This window comes from Heterodontus francisci, chromosome 2 (assembly GCF_036365525.1).
Source record: "Heterodontus francisci isolate sHetFra1 chromosome 2, sHetFra1.hap1, whole genome shotgun sequence".
In the NCBI taxonomy this organism is placed as follows: domain Eukaryota; kingdom Metazoa; phylum Chordata; class Chondrichthyes; order Heterodontiformes; family Heterodontidae; genus Heterodontus; species Heterodontus francisci.
The window spans coordinates 132,458,627-132,478,239 of NC_090372.1; the positions used below are offsets into that span (position 1 = coordinate 132,458,627).

At 42.1% G+C, this 19,613-nt stretch overlaps 1 protein-coding gene across 3 annotated transcripts in view; it reads left to right on the forward strand.

Annotated features, from left to right (window-relative positions):
• LOC137346938 (aromatic-L-amino-acid decarboxylase-like) overlaps positions 1-19,613 on the forward strand; it is a 187,536-nt gene that overhangs the window by 138,838 nt on the left and 29,085 nt on the right. For all 3 annotated transcript variants that reach the window (XM_068010897.1, XM_068010908.1, XM_068010900.1), the window contains 3 exons: positions 4,151-4,218; positions 10,369-10,445; positions 13,953-13,972. In XM_068010897.1, the coding sequence (XP_067866998.1) occupies positions 4,151-4,218; positions 10,369-10,445; positions 13,953-13,972 (165 nt within the window). The remainder of the gene's footprint in view (positions 1-4,150; positions 4,219-10,368; positions 10,446-13,952; positions 13,973-19,613) is intronic.

A 19,613-nucleotide genomic window follows, 5' to 3' on the forward strand; every position in this document is an offset into this window, starting at 1 on the left:
TAACTATTTATTAATAAACCAAGTTTTAAATGATAATGAGATAAACCTACATGTATGAACAGATTTTATTACTTCTTATTTTTCCTGACCCTTATGCGCACACACATGCATTCAAAAATCGGTTAACCGAGAGAAAAAGGTGATTTAAGTTGTAACTGTTTCTTAGGAACAATAAAATAATTGTCAGAGTCTGGTAAGATATTTCAGGATTGGTGAGGTGCCCCAGAGTTGAATAGTCAGATGCCACTTGATGTCTCTCCAGGTGAGTTTAATGAACAGTCTGTGATGGGTAGGCATTCAAGGCAAATTGTCTGCAGATGTCACACAGATCTTTCAGCTCAAAGTGTAGCAACAGGTCTATTTACATTTTTTAAGTTGCAGTCAAACAGTTGAAACATTCTTGAGATGTTAGGATCTTTCAAAAACAACATAAAAAGCAACAGAACTCATTTTTGAGGCAGGGATCCTTGACTGGAGGCCACAGCAACCTGCTATACCCAAAACACAAGGCTTTCTTTCTCCAAAGCAGTGTTTCTCCACAGAGTGTAGCAACTCCTGTTTCTCTGGGTCTTTTCTCTCCAGGCAGGTCAAAGCCTCACCTTAAATGTAGCACTTTTTCCTTGAAATGCAAAGTTTATTTTCAGAGAGATTAAGTTTTTTTCTCTTGTCTACAACCCAGTTCTCCAACAGCAACTGGCTTTTAGCTCCCTCTGGTTGTTTCACGCTGCAGAACTGAAACAAAAGTCTTTCCACAGAAGTCACAAGACTGTCGTAAAATCCTCCTGTTGCCTGGATACGAGTTTACAGCCTGCACTTCAAATACCAAATCAACATTCAGTCATTGTTCACAGAAAGTCCTTTTTTCAGTCTTAAAGGCACACAGATCTTAGTTTTAATAAAACAACAAAACTCTTATGACAAAATTACTCTCTTCAACTGAGACCCTGAGCTCGATATGGCATGGACTCCTTGGCTCCTAGCTAACTCAAGGGCCTCCTCTTCAGCCTGAGACAGAGGTTGCAGGTTGGGCACTTTGGCACCGATCCTGGCTGCCTCCCTGCTGTTGTGGGCCCTCTTAACCTGAAAGATCAAGGCTGCAGTTATGTTAAGTTCCAAACATCTCTCCATCACGTCAATGCCAACATGGGCCCCTCTTCTGCACCTCGGGATGTCGCTGTTCTCATACTTACTCTATCTGCCATGGGTCTCAATTGGGCTAAGATAGAAGCGAGGGAGACTGGTGTCACTCATGCAGCCAGTCCTCTGCTATCATTACGCTATGACCTTCCTATCATTAGAATGGCTCTGTCAACTGTGCGTCTTTACGCTCGTGGGCAAGCAGATCGCAGCAAGCTATGTGGAACCGGACAACTTACCTTGGCTGAGCGTAGGACATCATTGACCTTCTTCCTGCACTGCACCCAGTTACAACGGGTGATCGCACGTCTACTAACCACCTCTGTGATCTCCATCCAGGCTTGCTTGGACAGGCGGGAGGATCTCTTCTTGCTATTGCTGGGGAAGAGGACCTCCCAACTTTCCCTTGCAGCCTGGAGGAGAATCAGCAGGGAGGCATCACTGAACTGTAGGGCCACCCTTGCTCTGACATCTCACTTGGTCAGAATGATAGCCGGGGGTGGGGGGGGGGGTGCGGGGGGTGGGTGTGGATGCTTGGTGAGCTGCAAAATTATGGCAACCCACAGAAGTGTTGCTGCAGTAAGCTGATATTCAATGCAAGGAGAGTAAATGCAGAGCTGCCAGCCTTTTAAAGATGGTGCCAGCACCTGATCCAACATCTGGTGACGCCATTAATGGTGTCGCCAATGCCGCCCCCGCCACCAGATTTGGGGGAGGCGGGGGGACAGCTTATGCTAAATAGTGTGGCCACAAACATCACAGGCAGGACCACTGCCATTTTACACACTCGCCACCGCTCATGGCAGCGGGATGATAGAATCTATCTCTGGAGAGAGAAACAGAGTTAGTGTTTCAGGTCAATGATTTTTCATCAGAACTGGGAAAGATTTGAGATTAGAGAATAGGTTTTAAATCCGTCAAAGAGGGAAAGCTGGCCAAAAGAACAAAAGGGAAGGGCTGTAATAGGGCGAAAGGCAGGAGGGATGAAATGTCAAAAGAGTTGGTGGTGCAAGGCCAAGATAAGTGATAATGGGACAAGTAAAGATGTGTCTAGAGGAGATGTGAATGGCAGAATAATGAACAGCTTCCATCTGAAAGCAAAAAAGAGAAAAACAGAGTAAAACCAAAATCTGCAAAGAAAAAGGACAGAGTGGGGGCAGAGGTTACGATCTGAAATTGTTGAGCTCAAAGTTGAGTCCGAAGGCTGCAAATCAAAAAATGAAATGCTGTTCCTCGAGTTTGTATTGAACTTCATTGGAACACTGCAGGATACCAAGGACAGAGAGGTCGTAGTGGGAGCACAGTGGAGAAAAAAAAACTGTGGTGACCAGAAGCTTGGGGTCATGCTTGCAGACTGAACAGAGGTGTTTCACAAAGCGGTCATCCAATGTGTGTGTGGTCTCCCCAGTGTACAGCAGACTGCATTTTGAGCAGCAAATAAATAGAAAGAAGTGCACGTAAATCACTGTTTTACCTGGAAGGAGTGTTCGGGTCCTTGGAAGGTGAGGAGAGAGGAGGTAAAAGGGCAGGCATTGCATCTTTTGCATTTGCATGGAAAGATGCTGCGGGAAGGAGAGGCGCTGTTGGGGGTGATTGTGGAGTGGACCAGAGTGTCAGGGAGGGAATGGTCACTTCGAAATGCTGAAATGGGAGGGGAAGGAAAGATGTGTCTGGTGCTGGTATCATGCTGGAGCTGGCAGAAATGGCAGAGAATAATCTGTTGAATGCAGAGTCTGGTGGGGTGGAAATTGAGGACAAAGGAAACCCTATTATAGTTCTGGGAGTAGGGGGCAAAGGGTGAGAGCAGAAGTGTGGGAAATGGAACAGACACAGTTGAAGGTCTTGTCAACCACGGTGGGTGGGATTCTCGAATGAGGAAAAAGGAAGACATATCGGAAGTCAAGGTAGCTGTGGGAGTCAATGGACGTACAGTTAATATTTGTTGATAATCTATTCCCAGAAAAAGAAATAGAGATGTCAGGGTAGGGAAAGGAAGAGTCAGAGATGGACCATGTGATGGTGAGTGAGGATGGAAATTGGAAGCAAAGGTGATAAAACTTTGCAGTTCAGGGTGAGAGCAGGACAAGCACCAATACAATCATCAATGTACCTGAAAAAGAGGTGATTGAGGGAGACTGAGTAGGAATTGAACAAGGAATGTTCCACATATCCCACAAAAAGACAGGCATAGATAGGACCGATGAGGGTACCCAAAGCAACACCTGTTATTTGGAGGAAGTGAGTGGAGTTAAAGGAGAAGTTGTTCAATGTGAGAACAAGTTCAGGCAGCGGAAGACTATGGTGGTGGTGAATGGAGACTGGTTGGGCCTCCATTAAAGGAAGAGGCGGAAAGCAATCAGACATCCTGGTGGGGGACAGAGGTATAGAGAGGTTGCATGTCCATGATAAAGAGGAGAAGGTTAGGGCCAGTAAACTGGAAACTGTTAAAGTGACAGAGGGCATCAGAAGAGTCACGGATATAGGTGGAAAGAGACTGAATAAAGGGCGAAGAATAGAGTCTAGATAAGAAGAAATCATTTCTCTGTCATCTGGTCCACAACCTATGAAAATGGGAATCTGCATACTGCCACAGCTTGTCCACTTATATCCAGGCATTTATAACAGTATTGCTGATCGGAGACTACCTCTTAGCTCCAAACAATTTGTTTGCTGCATCTTCCAAAGTAAGACTTGTAACTCCTCCTCCTGATCCACCTTACATATGTTTTCAACTGCCAGCTACATGCCTTTAAATTTTTCACTGTGAAGCTCTGCTTTAACAGTGAGCAACAGCCCTTTAACAGTTGCTGACTCATTGGACATTCTGTTCACTTAGCCAGCATGTCAGCCTATCCTTTTGAGAATTAGTAAAACGAGTCAACTTCATGAGGTCAGCTCTCTGTCCTACTTGCACAACGTGTACACAAGGCCTTCCTTCTCTTACTGTAATGATACTGCAAAATTCGGCCTTAAATCTGTGGATAATATTTTACAGTTTTCTTTGCTTTATCAGTTTTCAGATTCTTTCAACTTTAATCCTCACAAGTGGCTTTTGGTGAACTTTGATTGCTCTGCCATGTGGTAAGTTATTCATATGATGTCTACAATCTGTTTTTTAATTCTCAGGATACACATCTCAACATCATGTCTCCAGCTTAAGATGATTGTCCCTTTTAGGCCTCTTTTGTTTGCCGTTCATCCCGATACTGTTGAAAAATGACTTGTTACTTGCCATTTTAGACCAACTTTGTTGGATCTTCAAGTGGGCATTGTTATGATTTTGTTTTGTCTACTAGATGTTCTTTGCAGTCTCAACTTATTTGCCACTCCAGAAAGCAGAATCCATGCACCTTGTGGACAAGTGCGTGTCTTTACCTAAGGTGCAAACAACAGCCAGAATGTTAGGAATAAACCTTACAAGATGCAGAAACAGCTCTCAATAATAGTTTGTGTATACTGTGCCTTGTAATACACAATTGATCATGGACAACAATACTTCACACTACTTATACTTATTGGCAGATTTTCCATAGTTGATGTAGTATAATGACCTCAAAGGATTAATGCTGGAGACAGTGAGAGCAACCCTTCCCACTGTATTGATAATGATATAATAGTCATATGGTGATGGGCTTTGGAAGAAGAGTAACAGCACAAAGGATGCTAGTGGAGAGTGTAAATAAAGATGTGTAAATAATAAGTCATTAGTTAGCCAGACTCTGAGGACTTATCGACAATGCCCTAGCTATACTATAACTACAACACCACACAACATGGTGGCACAGTTAAAATGACCAGAAAGTACTAAAGACAGCTTACCTCGTGAAGTAGCACCAAGACAACAGAAGATCTCGTTGGGAGATTGCAAAGAGCTCCAGAGTTGCTCCATAGCCAAAGAAGATGTGGGCAGTCAGTGAGTCAGCTGCGCAGGCATTCAGACTGCACCACAGAAGCATGGTGGCCTGCAATGAAACATTAAGGTCCAGCAATCGGGTTCCAAGTCACAGTGCAGGGTGACGCTCCAGGATCGGGTGAGAGAATTTTAAAAGGGGACATTGTTAGCTAATGGCGCACTGAGTTGGAAAAATGCAGAGAGAGGTGAAATGGTGACTCGGGAATCGGGCGGATTCGGCAGCCATTACTCAACCAGACTGCAGAGACAAAGTGCGGGAACTTGCAGAAAGCACGGGAAACCCAGAGAAAGAGCGCGAACACATCCATTAAAGTAAAAAAGATTTAAAAAGAAAGGGGAACACTCTAAAAAGCCTAACAAGGCCTAGGAAAACAAAATGGATTAGAAATTTAGAATGTCTGAAAGCTTCCATGATCAGGAAGGACCCTTTCAGGTATACAATTGGTTCTTATGGAGATAAAAGATTCCTACGATTCAGGCTAGCTTCCCAGGTGCATACTAAATCAGAAGCAGAAGAAGTAAATACTCTTTTATACTCTTTGGGTGCAATTGCAGAGGACGTGGTTGTGAGGCAAGGAATAAACGAGGCTTCTGATAAATTTGAGGATGTTCTACAAACCTTCGACAAATATTTCAATTTAAGCAGTAACAAAATTCTGGAAAGAGCAAAATTTAACAAGCTAGTCCAGAAGATAGGCAAATCCGTAGATTCTTTTATAAATGACCTGTACAATTTTCCTGAGGGATGTGACTATGGAGAATTGAAGGCAGAACTGATAAGGTACCGAATAGTTTTCGAATAGCTGATGAGTCTTTATCAGATCTCTTACAGTCGAAAGATGACCTTACATTCAAAAAGACAATTCAGATTGTACAACAGGCAGAACTCTGAAGATAAAATAGAACTGTTCTGCAGGGTGAAGAGAAGCCTTGGATTAGAGAAATCCAATGACTGTACAGTTCTTGAAGCCAAAGACGGAGAGGCAATCTGGAGAGAAGAAGACATATGCAGATGAGAAGGTGCATGACACAGGGAGACGGTGCCAGCGCTGTGGAGCCAGGAAGACCCACAGATGGAAACAGTGTCCTGCTCAAAAAGCAGAATGCTTCAACTGTAAAAAGACAGGCCTTTATGGGGAAATGTGTCAGAGCAAGACCTCAAAATCACAAAGCAAAAGTCCTTCACACAAAGAGAGCTGAATGAAGTGCATCAACTTCCAGCAGAAAAGGAACCAGGAGATTTCCTAGGAGAAATTAATGACCCAAATCAAGGGATTTTGGATGGTGGACATTTATGTAAACGGACACCTAACGAATTTCAAATTGGATACAGGTGCTATTGTCACAGTTCTGTCAGACCAAGAGCCATGGTTGATGCGACATTGCTGACAATCGGTGGACAAACACACTTGCATGGTTCAGGCAGGATCCAACTGAAAGTGAAGGGTAAGTTTCAAGCAACTCTCCAATATAGAGGGAGATGAATTATGGAAACTCTATATGTCTTGCAAAACCAAGAATTTTCCCTCTTAAGCAGAAATGCGTGCTTAGATTTGATCAAGAAGATTGATGAAGTCAAACATTCACAGGTAAACAGTTGCTTTCAAGCAGACTATCCGAAACTTCTCAGGTCTAGAAAGACTGAAGACAGAGTATAGAATCACGCTTATAGAAAATGCCAGACCAGTATGTATCTTTACACCCAGAAAGATACCACACCTATTGGTGAACCAAGATCAAGACCAGCTGGAAGAGATGACCACAATGGGAGTCATTTCTCCTGTTACGACACCAATGGAGTGGTGATTGACGATGGTTCCAGTCCCAAAGCAAAATGATCCTCTTCGAATCCATGTGGATTTAACGCAGCTTATCAAAGCAGTGGCACAGGTAATTCATCCAATGTCCACAGTGGATGACAGTTTGACGCGATTGTCTCAGAGCATCATGTTTACAAACTCAACACCAATAGTGGGTTTTGGCAGGTTGCCCTAGATGAGACCTCAAGATTACTAACCACATTTATAACCCCAATTCGGAAGGTTTTGTTTCAATCAGTTACCATTTGGGATAACCTCATTTAGTGCAGGTAACAGAACCACTAAGACAACATCTCAAAAAAGATCAAGTGTGGAGAGGTCTCGGAGATCACATCAAAAACAAGCATTCCAGAATATTAAAGAAATGCTCACATCACTGGACATCTTGGCACACTATAACCCTACACTACCAACAATGATAGCTGCAGATGCCTCCTCCATGGGGTTAAGGGAACCTGATGGTTCTCACAGACCAATATACTATGCATCGAGAGCTTTGTCTGAGACAGAGACAAGGTATGCAATAATTGAAAAAGAAGCACTTGCCTTCACATATGCTTGTGAGAAGTTTTCTGATTACATTGTTGGATTGACAGTCATCATGGAGACAAAACATAAACCTTTGGTCTCTTTATTGGATGGAAAGGAGATCGCAATAATGCCTCCAAGAATCCAAAGATTTTGTTCAAGATTGATGGGATATACTTACGAGACCATATATGTCCAGGGAAAGATGCAAACGTCCACTGATGCGATATCAAGAGCGACGGCAGAGCATGGACACAAGAAGATGTGAATTTTGTGGACAAGATAGAGTCATATTCGCAATATACTGCACAACAATGGCCGGCAAACTTCCAGAAACTGCAAGAAATTTATCACGTCCAAAAAAACGATGAAGCATATATTCGTATAAGGCAGTTTTGCACACAAAGATGGGCACAAGAATTTCCTAGTGGGAAGACAATGAAAAACTTCTATGAATATAGAAAATACTTCATAATCATCGTGATTTGTCAGTTTATAAAGGCAGACTAGTCATTCCCAGTTCACTTAGAGCGGATATCTTGGAACCTCTACATCAAGGCCACATGGGAATAATGACGTGCAGATCAGGGACACAATCATCAGTGTGGTGGCCAGGTATATCCAAAGACATTGAAAATCTGATCCAGAACTGTCAGATCTGTGCAATACAAAGAGAAGAACAGCGTGAACTGCTGATAACTACTCATTTTCTGACTAGACTTTGACAACATCTAGGTATGGATTTATTCATGTTCAACGGAAAGTCCTACATAGTCATCATTGATTATTTCTCAAGGTGAATAGAAGTGAGAAGGTCATCTTCAACAACAACAGAAGCAGTTATAAGAGTTCTACAAGACATCTTTGCGACACATGGTATCCATGACGAAGTATTGTCAGACAACGGACCACAGTATGCAAATAAACACAGTTTGCGACAAAAATGGGATTTTATCATCTCACAAGTTCACCATGTTATCCACTGTCGAATGTTGACGCAGAAAGAGATTTAAGAACCATAAAGGCCTTATTGAAAAAGAATGAAGACCTTTCGACCTCACTTCTAATTTATCGATCTACACCAGTGATGTGTGGACTATCACCTGCAGAGTTGCTGATGGGCAGGAAAATAAAAACACAACTTCATCTGTTGCCTAAAAGCTGCTTCAAGGATTGGATGTCCAGGACTACGAGAGAGTAAGAGACCAGGAAAACTCTTATAGAAGGCAACAAACTCAAAATTACAACAAAAGATTTCCTGCCAGAGATTTACTAAACTGAATGAAGGTCAAAGAATATGGATACGAGACCTAGAAAGGGAAGGTACTGTAATCCACAGAGATGAAATCTACCAGAGATCTTATGTGGTACACACAACGCAAGGGAACATACATAGAAATAGGAGAAACATTATCCCCATTGCCCAGAAGCAACAGTCAACCATTTATTTGGAAGAACCAGATGATGATGAAAACATCCAGAACAAACAGGATACTACAATCCTTTGTAAAAGTCAACCTAGACAACGATCCCGATTTACAAGGAAAACTACTGATCATCCCACTCAGACTAGAACAAGATCAGGGAGAGTCGTGAAACCTCCTAAAAGACTAAGTCTGTGAAGTCAGAGACTTGGAGGAAGAAAGGGTAGTAGGTACAGTCAAGAATGTATATAGGTTAAAGAAAATGTATGGATAAAGACGTGTGGGGAGATGTAGTGTAAGGACCTGAAAAGGTTAATGCTGGAGTCATTAAGAGCAACCCCTGCCATTGTGGTGATGATGATGCAACAGTCACATTGTGATGGGTTTTGGAAGAAGAGAGTAGCCGCACAAAGGATGCGAGCTAGAGAGGCTTGTGGATAGTGTAAACAGAAATGTGTAAATAATAAGTTATTAGTTGACCTTATCTGAGACTTTATTAACAATGCTCTAGCTACAAGACAACTACAACAACAATGCACAACTGTTGACAACAAGTTTATCATGATAGACACTGAGTTAATTGAGCTAATCGCATTACAGCCAACTTCTCTTCAAATTCGAGGACTTTCCTGTAATATGACTAGCACATTTGACAGACATTCCAGATGTTCAGCACTTGTTAGGAACAGGGCTTTCAAGAGAAGCTTGTCTGAAAAAAAAATGTACCTAGATGTAGTGCCACCCTTTTTGCCGCTGTTTTCTTGGTCTCAAAATGGCCACTGCCTTTTATGGGAGAAAAATTGGCAGAGCTTTACTGGATGTTGGCACATGAACCCCATGGCTTCCTGTGCTGTCTTGATTGCCACTAAAATATGTAAATGAGCTGACCAGGTCTAATGAACAGCAATCCTGACAGTGCTGCATTTGGACCGTGTAACTGGATCCAAAATTTTGATGAAGATGTGCTCCGAGGGTCATTCTTGTGTAACTTTGCAAAATCAAATTAAGGCCCTCTTTATAAAGAATATTAAAGTTTTATTTTTTTTAAAAGAATGAACGACATCAGGAGTAAATATTTAACATTCATTCTGTTCTAAACTTGACAATATCCCCAGAAAATGAAAATAATGTTTAATCAGCAGTGAAGTACTGTTAATATTTTTCACCTGAAGGACTGTATGAATCATCTAGTTGTATGTTATCACACTTGTCAAAGGGCACAATGATGTTCGGTTACTCAGGAAATATCCTGTATATGCTCATTTAGAATGTTTCATCACGTGATAAAGATAATTATTCCTGGGCTGTTAGTCTTTTGTGATCCATTTTTCTAATTTCATGCTCACTGAATATAAGGAGGCTTATAAGCTCTGCAAATATGTAAACATAATAATAAGAGTTGTATGAGCATTACAGCGAATACTAAATTAGGAACACAACGATTGCTTCTGTACATTGTGGTATAATTCATAAAGATATATTTGCATCACATTTGGTATGATGTGCAAGTAAATAGATCAATTGATAAGTATTTTGTCACTTTCAGGGTGAAGAAAAGATCAGAACTTATTGGAGCTTTTAAAATGGATCCTCTTTATCTAAAACATCAGCATCAGGATTCTGGTATTTTTCAGATTACTGTTTGTTATAATATTTTTAAATTGCGGAGTTAATGGAGCTAATCTTTATCCTTTGTTTGAATGCATCTGACATCAATAAAATTCCTAACTATTAGGAGCTGTGCACAACTGCCAAGTTCCAGGGGGTAATTATACTGATGGAGAATAAGCACCTTGTTGTTCCTGCAATTTTTGAGAAAGTACTGGTTAGATACAGGGTCATTAACAATTGTTTTTGTTGGTTTTGTCATCACCAATAACAACAAGAACAATAATAATTTACATTTATGTAAGGAGGGTGATGGAATTTGTTGGGGAAACAAAAAGTGTGGTGGGGTGAAGACAGTGGCTTTGGTCTTCCCAATATTTCATTGGAGAAAATTGCAGCTCATCCAAAACTGGATCTCAGACATGACGTCCTACAACAAAGAGACAATGGAGGGAATATGGTGGTGAGGCAGAGTGGGAATTGTCAGCATAAATGTTGAATCTGGTGTCATGTCTTTGAATAATGTCACTGAGGCACAACATGTCGATGATAAATGGGAACGGGCCAAGGTTAGATTCTTGGGGACTCCAGAGGTAGCAGTGTGGAAGTGGAAAGAAAACCCATTGTAGGAGATTTCCTGGCTATGACTAGATAGGTAAGAGTGGAACCAAGCAATGGCCATCTCACTCAGCTGGATATTGGAGGATAGGCCTTGTCAGAGGATGTTGTGGTTGACCATGTCAAAAGTTTGAGAGAGGTCGAGAAGCGAACCAAATGTAGCTGACAAAGAAACAATGCGGGACAGAATATTTAATCAAAACTTATCCCTGTTCCATTTAATAAGGCATTGGTATCTAGTATAAAAGGCACTAATGAGTAAATTTTGTGATTTGGAACTCCTGCCACAGAGCTTAGCGTTACAGGAGTGCATATCGAGAATTTGGTACAGAAATCATGATTTTCCATCCGTGCACTGGGAGACAGGGAGCCAAGGGAAACTAACAATTAGGCAGGGTGGATAGGTGAGTAAGACTTAATACCAAATATTGGATGAGTTAGAGTTTATGTAGCACAGACTTTGGAAATCTGTTGAGAGCGCTGGAGCTCAAAGGTAACAAACATGAATGGTCAGATAAGGATGGAGCTGGGTGACATTTTGGAAGCAGATATAGGCATTTTTGTGATCAATAGGATCGAGCAAATGAAGCTTAGCTAAGGGTCAAACCTTATCCAAGGACGTCACTTTGACATGGTGTGAAGGCTTGTGTACTCCTTAGACCTTAAGGGCTCTGCTGGTATAACAACAACAACAACTTGTTTCTAGATAGCACCTTTAACGTAATAAAACATCCCAAGGCACTACACAGGACATTATAGAACAAGATATGACAGTGAGCTATATAAGGGGACATTAGGCTAGATGACTAAAAGCTTGGTTAAAGAAGTAGGTTTTAAGGAGTGTTTTAAGGTAGGAAGAAGAGGTAGAGAGGTTTAAGGTGGGAATTCCAGAACTAAGCGCCCAGGCATCTGAAGGCACAGCCACCAGTGGTGAAACGATTAAAATAGGGGATGAACAGGAGGCCAGAGTTGGAGAAGCACAGATATCTGATCATTGTAGGCCCAGAGGAGATTACAGAGATAGGGATAGTGATATAGCCATGGAGGGATTGAAAACAAGGATGACAATTTTAAAATCGACATGTTGCTTAACCGGGAGCCAATATAGGTCAACAAATACAGCGGTGATGGGTGAACGGGACTTGGCATGAATTAGGACATGGCGTCAGAGTTTTGGATGGCATTACTTTTACAGACAGGAGAATGTGAGAAATCAGCCTGGAGTCGCTGACCCATCTGCAGCACCGATGCTGTCTCAAGTAATAGCAAGTCCTGTCATCTCAAATCTTCTAGCTTGGCTCAGTGGTGCACTCTTGCTTATGTGTTATAAGGTTGTGACTTCAATCCCCCCTGCAGATCTTGAGTAAAAAATCTAGGTTGTCACTTCAGTGCAGTAGGGATTAGATGTCGTCTTCGATGAGATGCGAAGGTGAGTACTTATCTAGAAATGTTGATGAATGTAAAATATCCCACAGTAATATTCAATGAAGAGCATGTTCTTCAGATGTCCTGGTCATTATCCCTCAACCAACACCAAGAAATAACTGCTTAATGGGTCATTATTTCATAATTGTTTTCACGATCTAGCTATTCATAAATGCTATGTTTGCCTAAACAACAGTGATCACACTTGAAAGTGTAATTCATTAGCTGTGAAACACTTTGGGGCATCTCGAACTGTTAAATGAACTATGTCAATGCAAGTTATTGCTTCCTTTCCCATTCCATGATCATCTGCTATTTTTCTCCTTTATTCAGTAAAGTTCCTCGCAAAAAGAGAATTTATGCCACTCCTATGCTGCTGACTTCACTGCCAATATTCTTAAGTTTTCTTGTATTTTGTTCATCTTTTGAACTCTGTTGGTTCTCTAAGGTGATTTAACATCAGCTTCAAATGTGTGGTGAACATGGCAGGTGAATGAAGTAATTGCAGAGTAAAATGTTCACATTTCACATCAATTGCATTTAACAAGCAAAATGGTGAGTCAGTGTATTTATGTCTGCACCCAAGAGCAATTAAGGAGCATGAACAAAAGTTAGCACTTCCTCTATTACAGCTTATTGTTAGCACTAATGCACATCCTTAGAATTTTGTGCACTAAAGTTCTGTTTTGTCCTGTTCGGAACTGGCAGTGTTTTTCTGGTAGGCACTCTGATCCCTTAAGAACAAAAGAACATAAGAAATAGAAGGAGGAATAGGTCATTTGGCCCTTTGAGCCTGCTCTGCCATTCAACAAGATAACTTCAGTTATTTTGACAAGTTATAATTACAAGATTTTGACATTTTCCTCAAAAGTGTAATCTAGGCGTAACAGTGAAATGCCTTTAAAGATCAATTTCACAACATACACAGCACATGCAATGTCTCTTCATTTCTAGCTCAAGTGGGGATTTCAATTTTCAAAGGCCAGCGCTTTCCCACTGTAGTTGATCACAGAGCAATCAATTGCAGAACAGAAAGTGTCCAATTTAGATACGGAACATTTTATTTGGCACCGGCATAGTTGAGTATAGCAAGGCACACTACGAGTTTCCACCTCTCACCTGAGGCAGGCACCCAAGTTGCACTGCAGATGACATGGACACCAACCTGATAGATGAAAATGCTCCTGACTGCTGAAACGGGAATGGTGCCAGGGATAAGTATTAACAACAACTGAGTATGATCCATAAACTTTTGGGGTATCAACACTATTTAAAGTACTGTTTAAAAACTATTTCCAAATTCAGTTTATAACCTAAGGAACATACTTATCTTGCTGTGCATATTATTCTGTTTACTCTGTTAGACCGATTGATATGAGCTACCTTTGTGTCTATTTAACAATTTGCAGTTGCACTACAGTATTAAAACAAATTAGTCACATTTTGCAATAAATTTTCTCTGTTTGTTCTATATTCCAGGACTAATCACTGATTATAGGGTGAGTGCCCTTATAGCATTTTTAAAACATAATGATGTGAAATAGTCTCATGACTATAGTATATTTTTTCAGTTCTAGTAAGGTTTAGCACCCAGCATATAGCTAAATTTGTAAGTTATTATTTATCGATGCCTCCAGGTTTGCAGTTAGACTAAAGATATATTTATTGAACTAAATTTTGCTTTTCTTGGAGATTTTCCTCTCCTGAAGATGATGACTTCTGTTAGGGTAATCACCCTCTGGTACCTCACCATACTAGTCATTCCTCTTGTGAGCCTAAACAGTGAGTGTTATCGTGGTGTTCAACAACTGGGACCTTCACAGTCAAACCCAATCCTCCCCACTGTCCACAAACACATCCTAAAATGTTACTGGATAATGCTCAGAGCAGAAACTTGTGGCTGATTTTTCTCTTCTGTCGCCTTGACATGCTGAAGCCAATTGTAGCTCCTCTACTGCCACCTGGCAGTAAACAGTTAACACAGCATAGAAAGGGATTAAAACTGGGATCTTCTGGTTTAGTTATATGATGCTTTTATTGCATGAGCCATTGGGGAGCAAATTGAATTAATACAGCGTACTATTTACAAATTGTCTCCAGTTAAAATAAAAGTTAATATAAACCAGCAATCATTTTGAATCTATAGTCAGTGCTGCAGGTTGCTAAGCCACCAAACGCAACTATTAATATTGCACCTCTTTGTTTCACTTTTATTGTTGATTTCAACAGATATCAGACATATCTGACCCGTCTCACAAATTGGCATTTCTCAATTTTTGAAATCAACTTTGAAATTTATGAATAATTAATACGTGATTGTTCCAGAGGTTCCTCAATTAATATATAAAATGGACTTTTTAATGCATGACTTTATATCAAATTTGGAGCTACAGGATAAATTCACCAATCATCCTTTCTCAGTCTAAAGCTACATTCAAAGGGAGCACAGGCCAGATAGGAAATCAACACTACTGTTGATTCTCTGATTTGTGCTTTCCTTGAGCAGGCCTCTTCATTTGGAGTGTGAGATCGGTAAATTTATCCATATATTTTTCCTTGTTTGTTAATTTTAGTCAAGAAAAGTCAGAGTATAAAATGGAAAATACTGTTTTATGCTCACACTTAATTTCTCACTAAAATTAGCAAGGAACATATACCCCTTGGTTTTGAATTGATTTTGCAGCAGTCCACTCAGAGAATCTCTGATAGGGAAATGTCCTGCCAGAGATATAATAAAAAGAGGGCCACTTTCGAGTGATACTCTATAATCCATACAGAAACACTATAATAAAAACAAGAAATGCTGGAAATACTCAGCAGATCTGACAGCATCTGTGGAGAGAAGCAGAGTTAACGTTTCAGGTCAGTGACTCTTCTTCAGAAACACTATATATTGACCTTGATGTTGTCAAGGGAGGGAGGAGAAACATCAGAATTCTTGCTTCCTGATTGTTTCTGCTGAATTAGTGTGTTTGAAGATAGGATCATGCTCAGCCTTGTGGCTTTGCTAGTCAAATAGCCTTCAGCTGTTAACTCAATATTGCAGATAAGGAATAATCACTTGAGAAAAATAGTCGAGTTTGCCACCACCTGTAGAACTGTACTCACAAACAAATCACTGCCTCAGAGAGTAAAGGGAGGACTTTGAAGATGTTAGCTTGAGTGGATAAATGCTGCATTGCCAAGCACCAGTTACATTTATCTGTAGCAAATTGTTACTACGTGTCATTTATTTTGAAGTACGTCCACAACACTGGGCAGAATTTTAATTGGCAGGGAGGCAGGCACGGAATGAAATCCCCAAAAAGTGGCGCCGGGTCAGGAACCCAACATCATCAAACCCACTTCCGAGTTTGACCCAGACTGGTTTAGAGGTGAGTGGGAAACCCTCGAGCAGATGTTGGGAAATTAACGAAAATATCCAAATAGGTCATTAAGTCTCACTTAAGCTAGCACGTGGGTTTCCTGAGTTTTTTGCATCTTGCCAGGGTCCACTGAGATTGGAGCACAGCGGGGAGCGATTGTTTAATTAAATTGACATGCTGGGAAGACTTGAAAAACTGAAATCGCGAAGCTTGTGGTTAGCTACAGTGAAAGGCATCTATTTGAAGGAATACTTCTGTCAGCCGGAGATCACTACTTTGAGTGTCCATTGCAACTTTTTAGAAAGAAAGGAATTAGAATTAGAATTAGAATTAGAATATTACAGCGCAGTACAGGCCCTTCGGCCCTCGATGTTGCGCCGATCATCTGACCTACACTATTCCATTTACATCCATATGTCTATCCAATGACCACTTAAATGCCCTTAAAGTTGGCGAGTCTACTACTGTTGCAGGCAGGGCGTTCCACGCCCCTACTACTCTCTGCGTAAAGAAACTACCTCTGACATCTGTCCTATATCTTTCACCCCTCAACTTAAAGCTATGTCCCCTCGTGTTTGCCATCCTCATCCGAGGAAAAAGACTCTCACTATCCACCCTATCTAACCCTCTGATTATCTTGTATGTCTCTATTAAGTCACCTCTCCTCCTCCTTCTCTCCAACGAAAACAACCCCAAGTCCCTCAGCCTTTCCTCGTAAGACCTTCCTTCCATACCAGGCAACATCCTAGTAAATCTCCTCTGCACCCTTTCCAAAGCTTCGACATCCTTCCTATAATGCGGTGACCAGAACTGCACGCAATACTCCAGGTGCGGCCTCACCAGAGTTTTGTACAGCTGCATCATGACCCCGTGGCTCTGAAACTCGATCCCCCTACTAATAAAGGCTAACACACCATATGCCTTCTTAACAGCCCTATTAACCTGGGTAGCAACTTTCAGGGATTTATGTACCTGGATACCAAGATCTCTCTGCTCATCTACACTACCAAGAATCTTCCCATTAGCCCAGTACTCTGCATTGCTGTTACTCCTTCCAAAGTGAATCACCTCACACTTCTCCGCATTAAACTCCATTTGCCATCTCTCAGCCCAGCTCTGCAGCCTATCTATGTCCCTCTGTACCCTACAACATCCTTCGACACTATCCACAACTCCACCGACCTTCGTGTCATCCGCAAATTTACTAACCCACCCTTCTACACCCTCATCCAGGTCGTTTATAAAAATGACAAACAGCAGTGGCCCCAAAACAGAACCTTGCGGTACACCACTAGTAACTAAACTCCAGGATGAACATTTGCCATCAACCACCACCCTCTGTCTTCTTTCAGCTAGCCAATTTCTGATCCAAAGCTCTAAATCACCTTCAACCCCATACTTGCGTATTTTCTGCAATAGCCTACCGTGGGGAACCTTATCAAATGCCTTACTGAAATCCATATACACCACATCCACGGCTTTACCCTCATCCACCTGTTTGGTCACCTTCTCGAAAAACTCAATAAGGTTTGTGAGGCACGACCTACCTTTCACAAAACCGTGCTGACTATCGCAAATGAACTTATTCTTTTCAAGATGATTATAAATCCTGTCTCTTATAACCTTTTCCAACATTTTACCCACAACCGAAGTAAGGCTCACAGGTCTATAATTACCAGGGCTGTCTCTACTCCCCTTCTTGAACAAGGGGACAACATTTGCTATCCTCCAGTCCTCCGGCACTACTCCTGTCGACAATGACGACTTGAAGATCAACAACAACGGCTCTGCAATCTCCTCCCTGGCTTCCCAGAGAATCCTAGGATAAATCCCATCTGGCCCAGGGGACTTATCTATTTTCACTCTTTCCAAAATTGCTAACACCTCCTCCTTGTGAATCTCAATCCCATCTAGCCTAGTAGCCTGAATCTCAGTATTCTCCTCGGCAACATTTTCTTTCTCTACTGTAAATACTGACGAAAAATATTCATTTAACGCTTCCCCTATCTCCTCTGATTCCGCACACAACTTCCCACTACTATCCTTGATTGGCCCTGTTCTAACTCTTATCATTCGTTTATTCCTGATATACCTATAGAAAGCCTTAGGGTTTTCTTTGATCCTATCCGCCAATGACTTCTCGTGTCCTCTCCTTGCTCTTCTTAGCCCTCCCTTTAGATCCTTCCTGGCTAGCTTGTAACTCTCAAGCGCCCTAACTGAGCCTTCACGTCTCATCCTAACATAAGCCGCCCTCTTCCTCTTGACAAGCGCTTCAACTTCTTGAGTAAACCACGGCTCCCTTGCTCGACAACTTCCTCCCTGCCTGACAGGTACATACTTATCAAGGACACGCATTAGCTGCTCCTTGAATAAGCTCCACATTTCGTTTGTGCCCATCCCCTGCAGTTTCCTTCCCCATCCTACACATCCTAAATCTTGCCTAATCGCGTCATAATTTCCTTTCCCCCAGCTATAATTCTTGCCCTGCGGTATATACCTGTCCCTGTCCATCGCTAAGGTAAACCTAACCGAATTGTGATCACTATCGCCAAAGTGCTCACCTACATCTAAATCGAACACCTGGCCGGGTTCATTACCCAGTACCAAATCCAATGTGGCATCGCCCCTGGTTGGCCTGTCCACATACTGTGTCAGAAAACCCTCCTGCACACACTGGACAAAAACAGACCCATCTAAAGTACTCGAACTATAGTATTTCCAGTCAATATTTGGAAAGTTAAAGTCCCCCATAACCACTACCCTGTTACTCTCGCTCCTGTCGAGAATCATCTTCGCTATCCTTTCCTCTACATCTCTGGAACTATTCGGAGGTCTATAGAAAACTCCCAACAGGGTGACCTCTCCTCTCCTGTTTCTAACCTCGGCCCATACTACCTCAGTAGACGAGTCCTCAAACGTCCTTTCTGCCGCTGTAATACTTTCCTTGATTAACAATGCCACACCCCCCCCCTCTTTTACCCTCTTCTCTGTTCTTTCTGAAACATCTAAATCCCGGAACCTGCAACATCCATTCCTGCCCCTGCTCTACCCATGTCTCCGAAATGGCCACAACATCAGGATCCCAGGTACCAACCCATGCTGCAAGCTCACCCACCTTATTCCGGATGCTCCTGGCGTTGAAGTAGACACACTTTAAACCAAGTTCTTGCTTGCCAGTGCCCTCTTGCGTCCCTGTAACCTTATCCCCTACCTCACTACTCTCAACAGCCTGTACACTGGCACTGCAATTTAGGTTCCCATTCCCCTGCTGATTTAGTTTAAACCCCCCCGAAGAGCACTAACAAATCTCCCCCCCAGGATATTGGTACCCCTCTGGTTCAGGTGAAGACCATCCTGTTTGTAGAGGTCCCACCTACCCCAGAAAGAGCCCCAATTATCCAGGAAACCAAAACCCTCCCTCCTACACCATCCCTGCAGCCACGTGTTCAACTCCTCTCTCTCCCTATTCCTCTCTTCGCTAGCACGTGGCACAGGCAACAACCCAGAGATAACAACTCTGGTTGTTCTCGCTCTAAGCTTCCACCCTAGCTCCCTGAATTTCTGCCTTAAATCCCCATCTCTCTTCCTACCTATGTCGTTGGTGCCTATGTGGACCACGACTTGGGGGTGCTCCCCCTCCCCCTTAAGGATCCCAAAAACACGATCGGAGACATCACGTACCCTGGCACCTGGGAGGCAACACACCAACCGTGAGTCTCTCTCGTTCCCACAGAACCTCCTATCTGTTCCCCTAACTATGGAGTCCCCAATGACT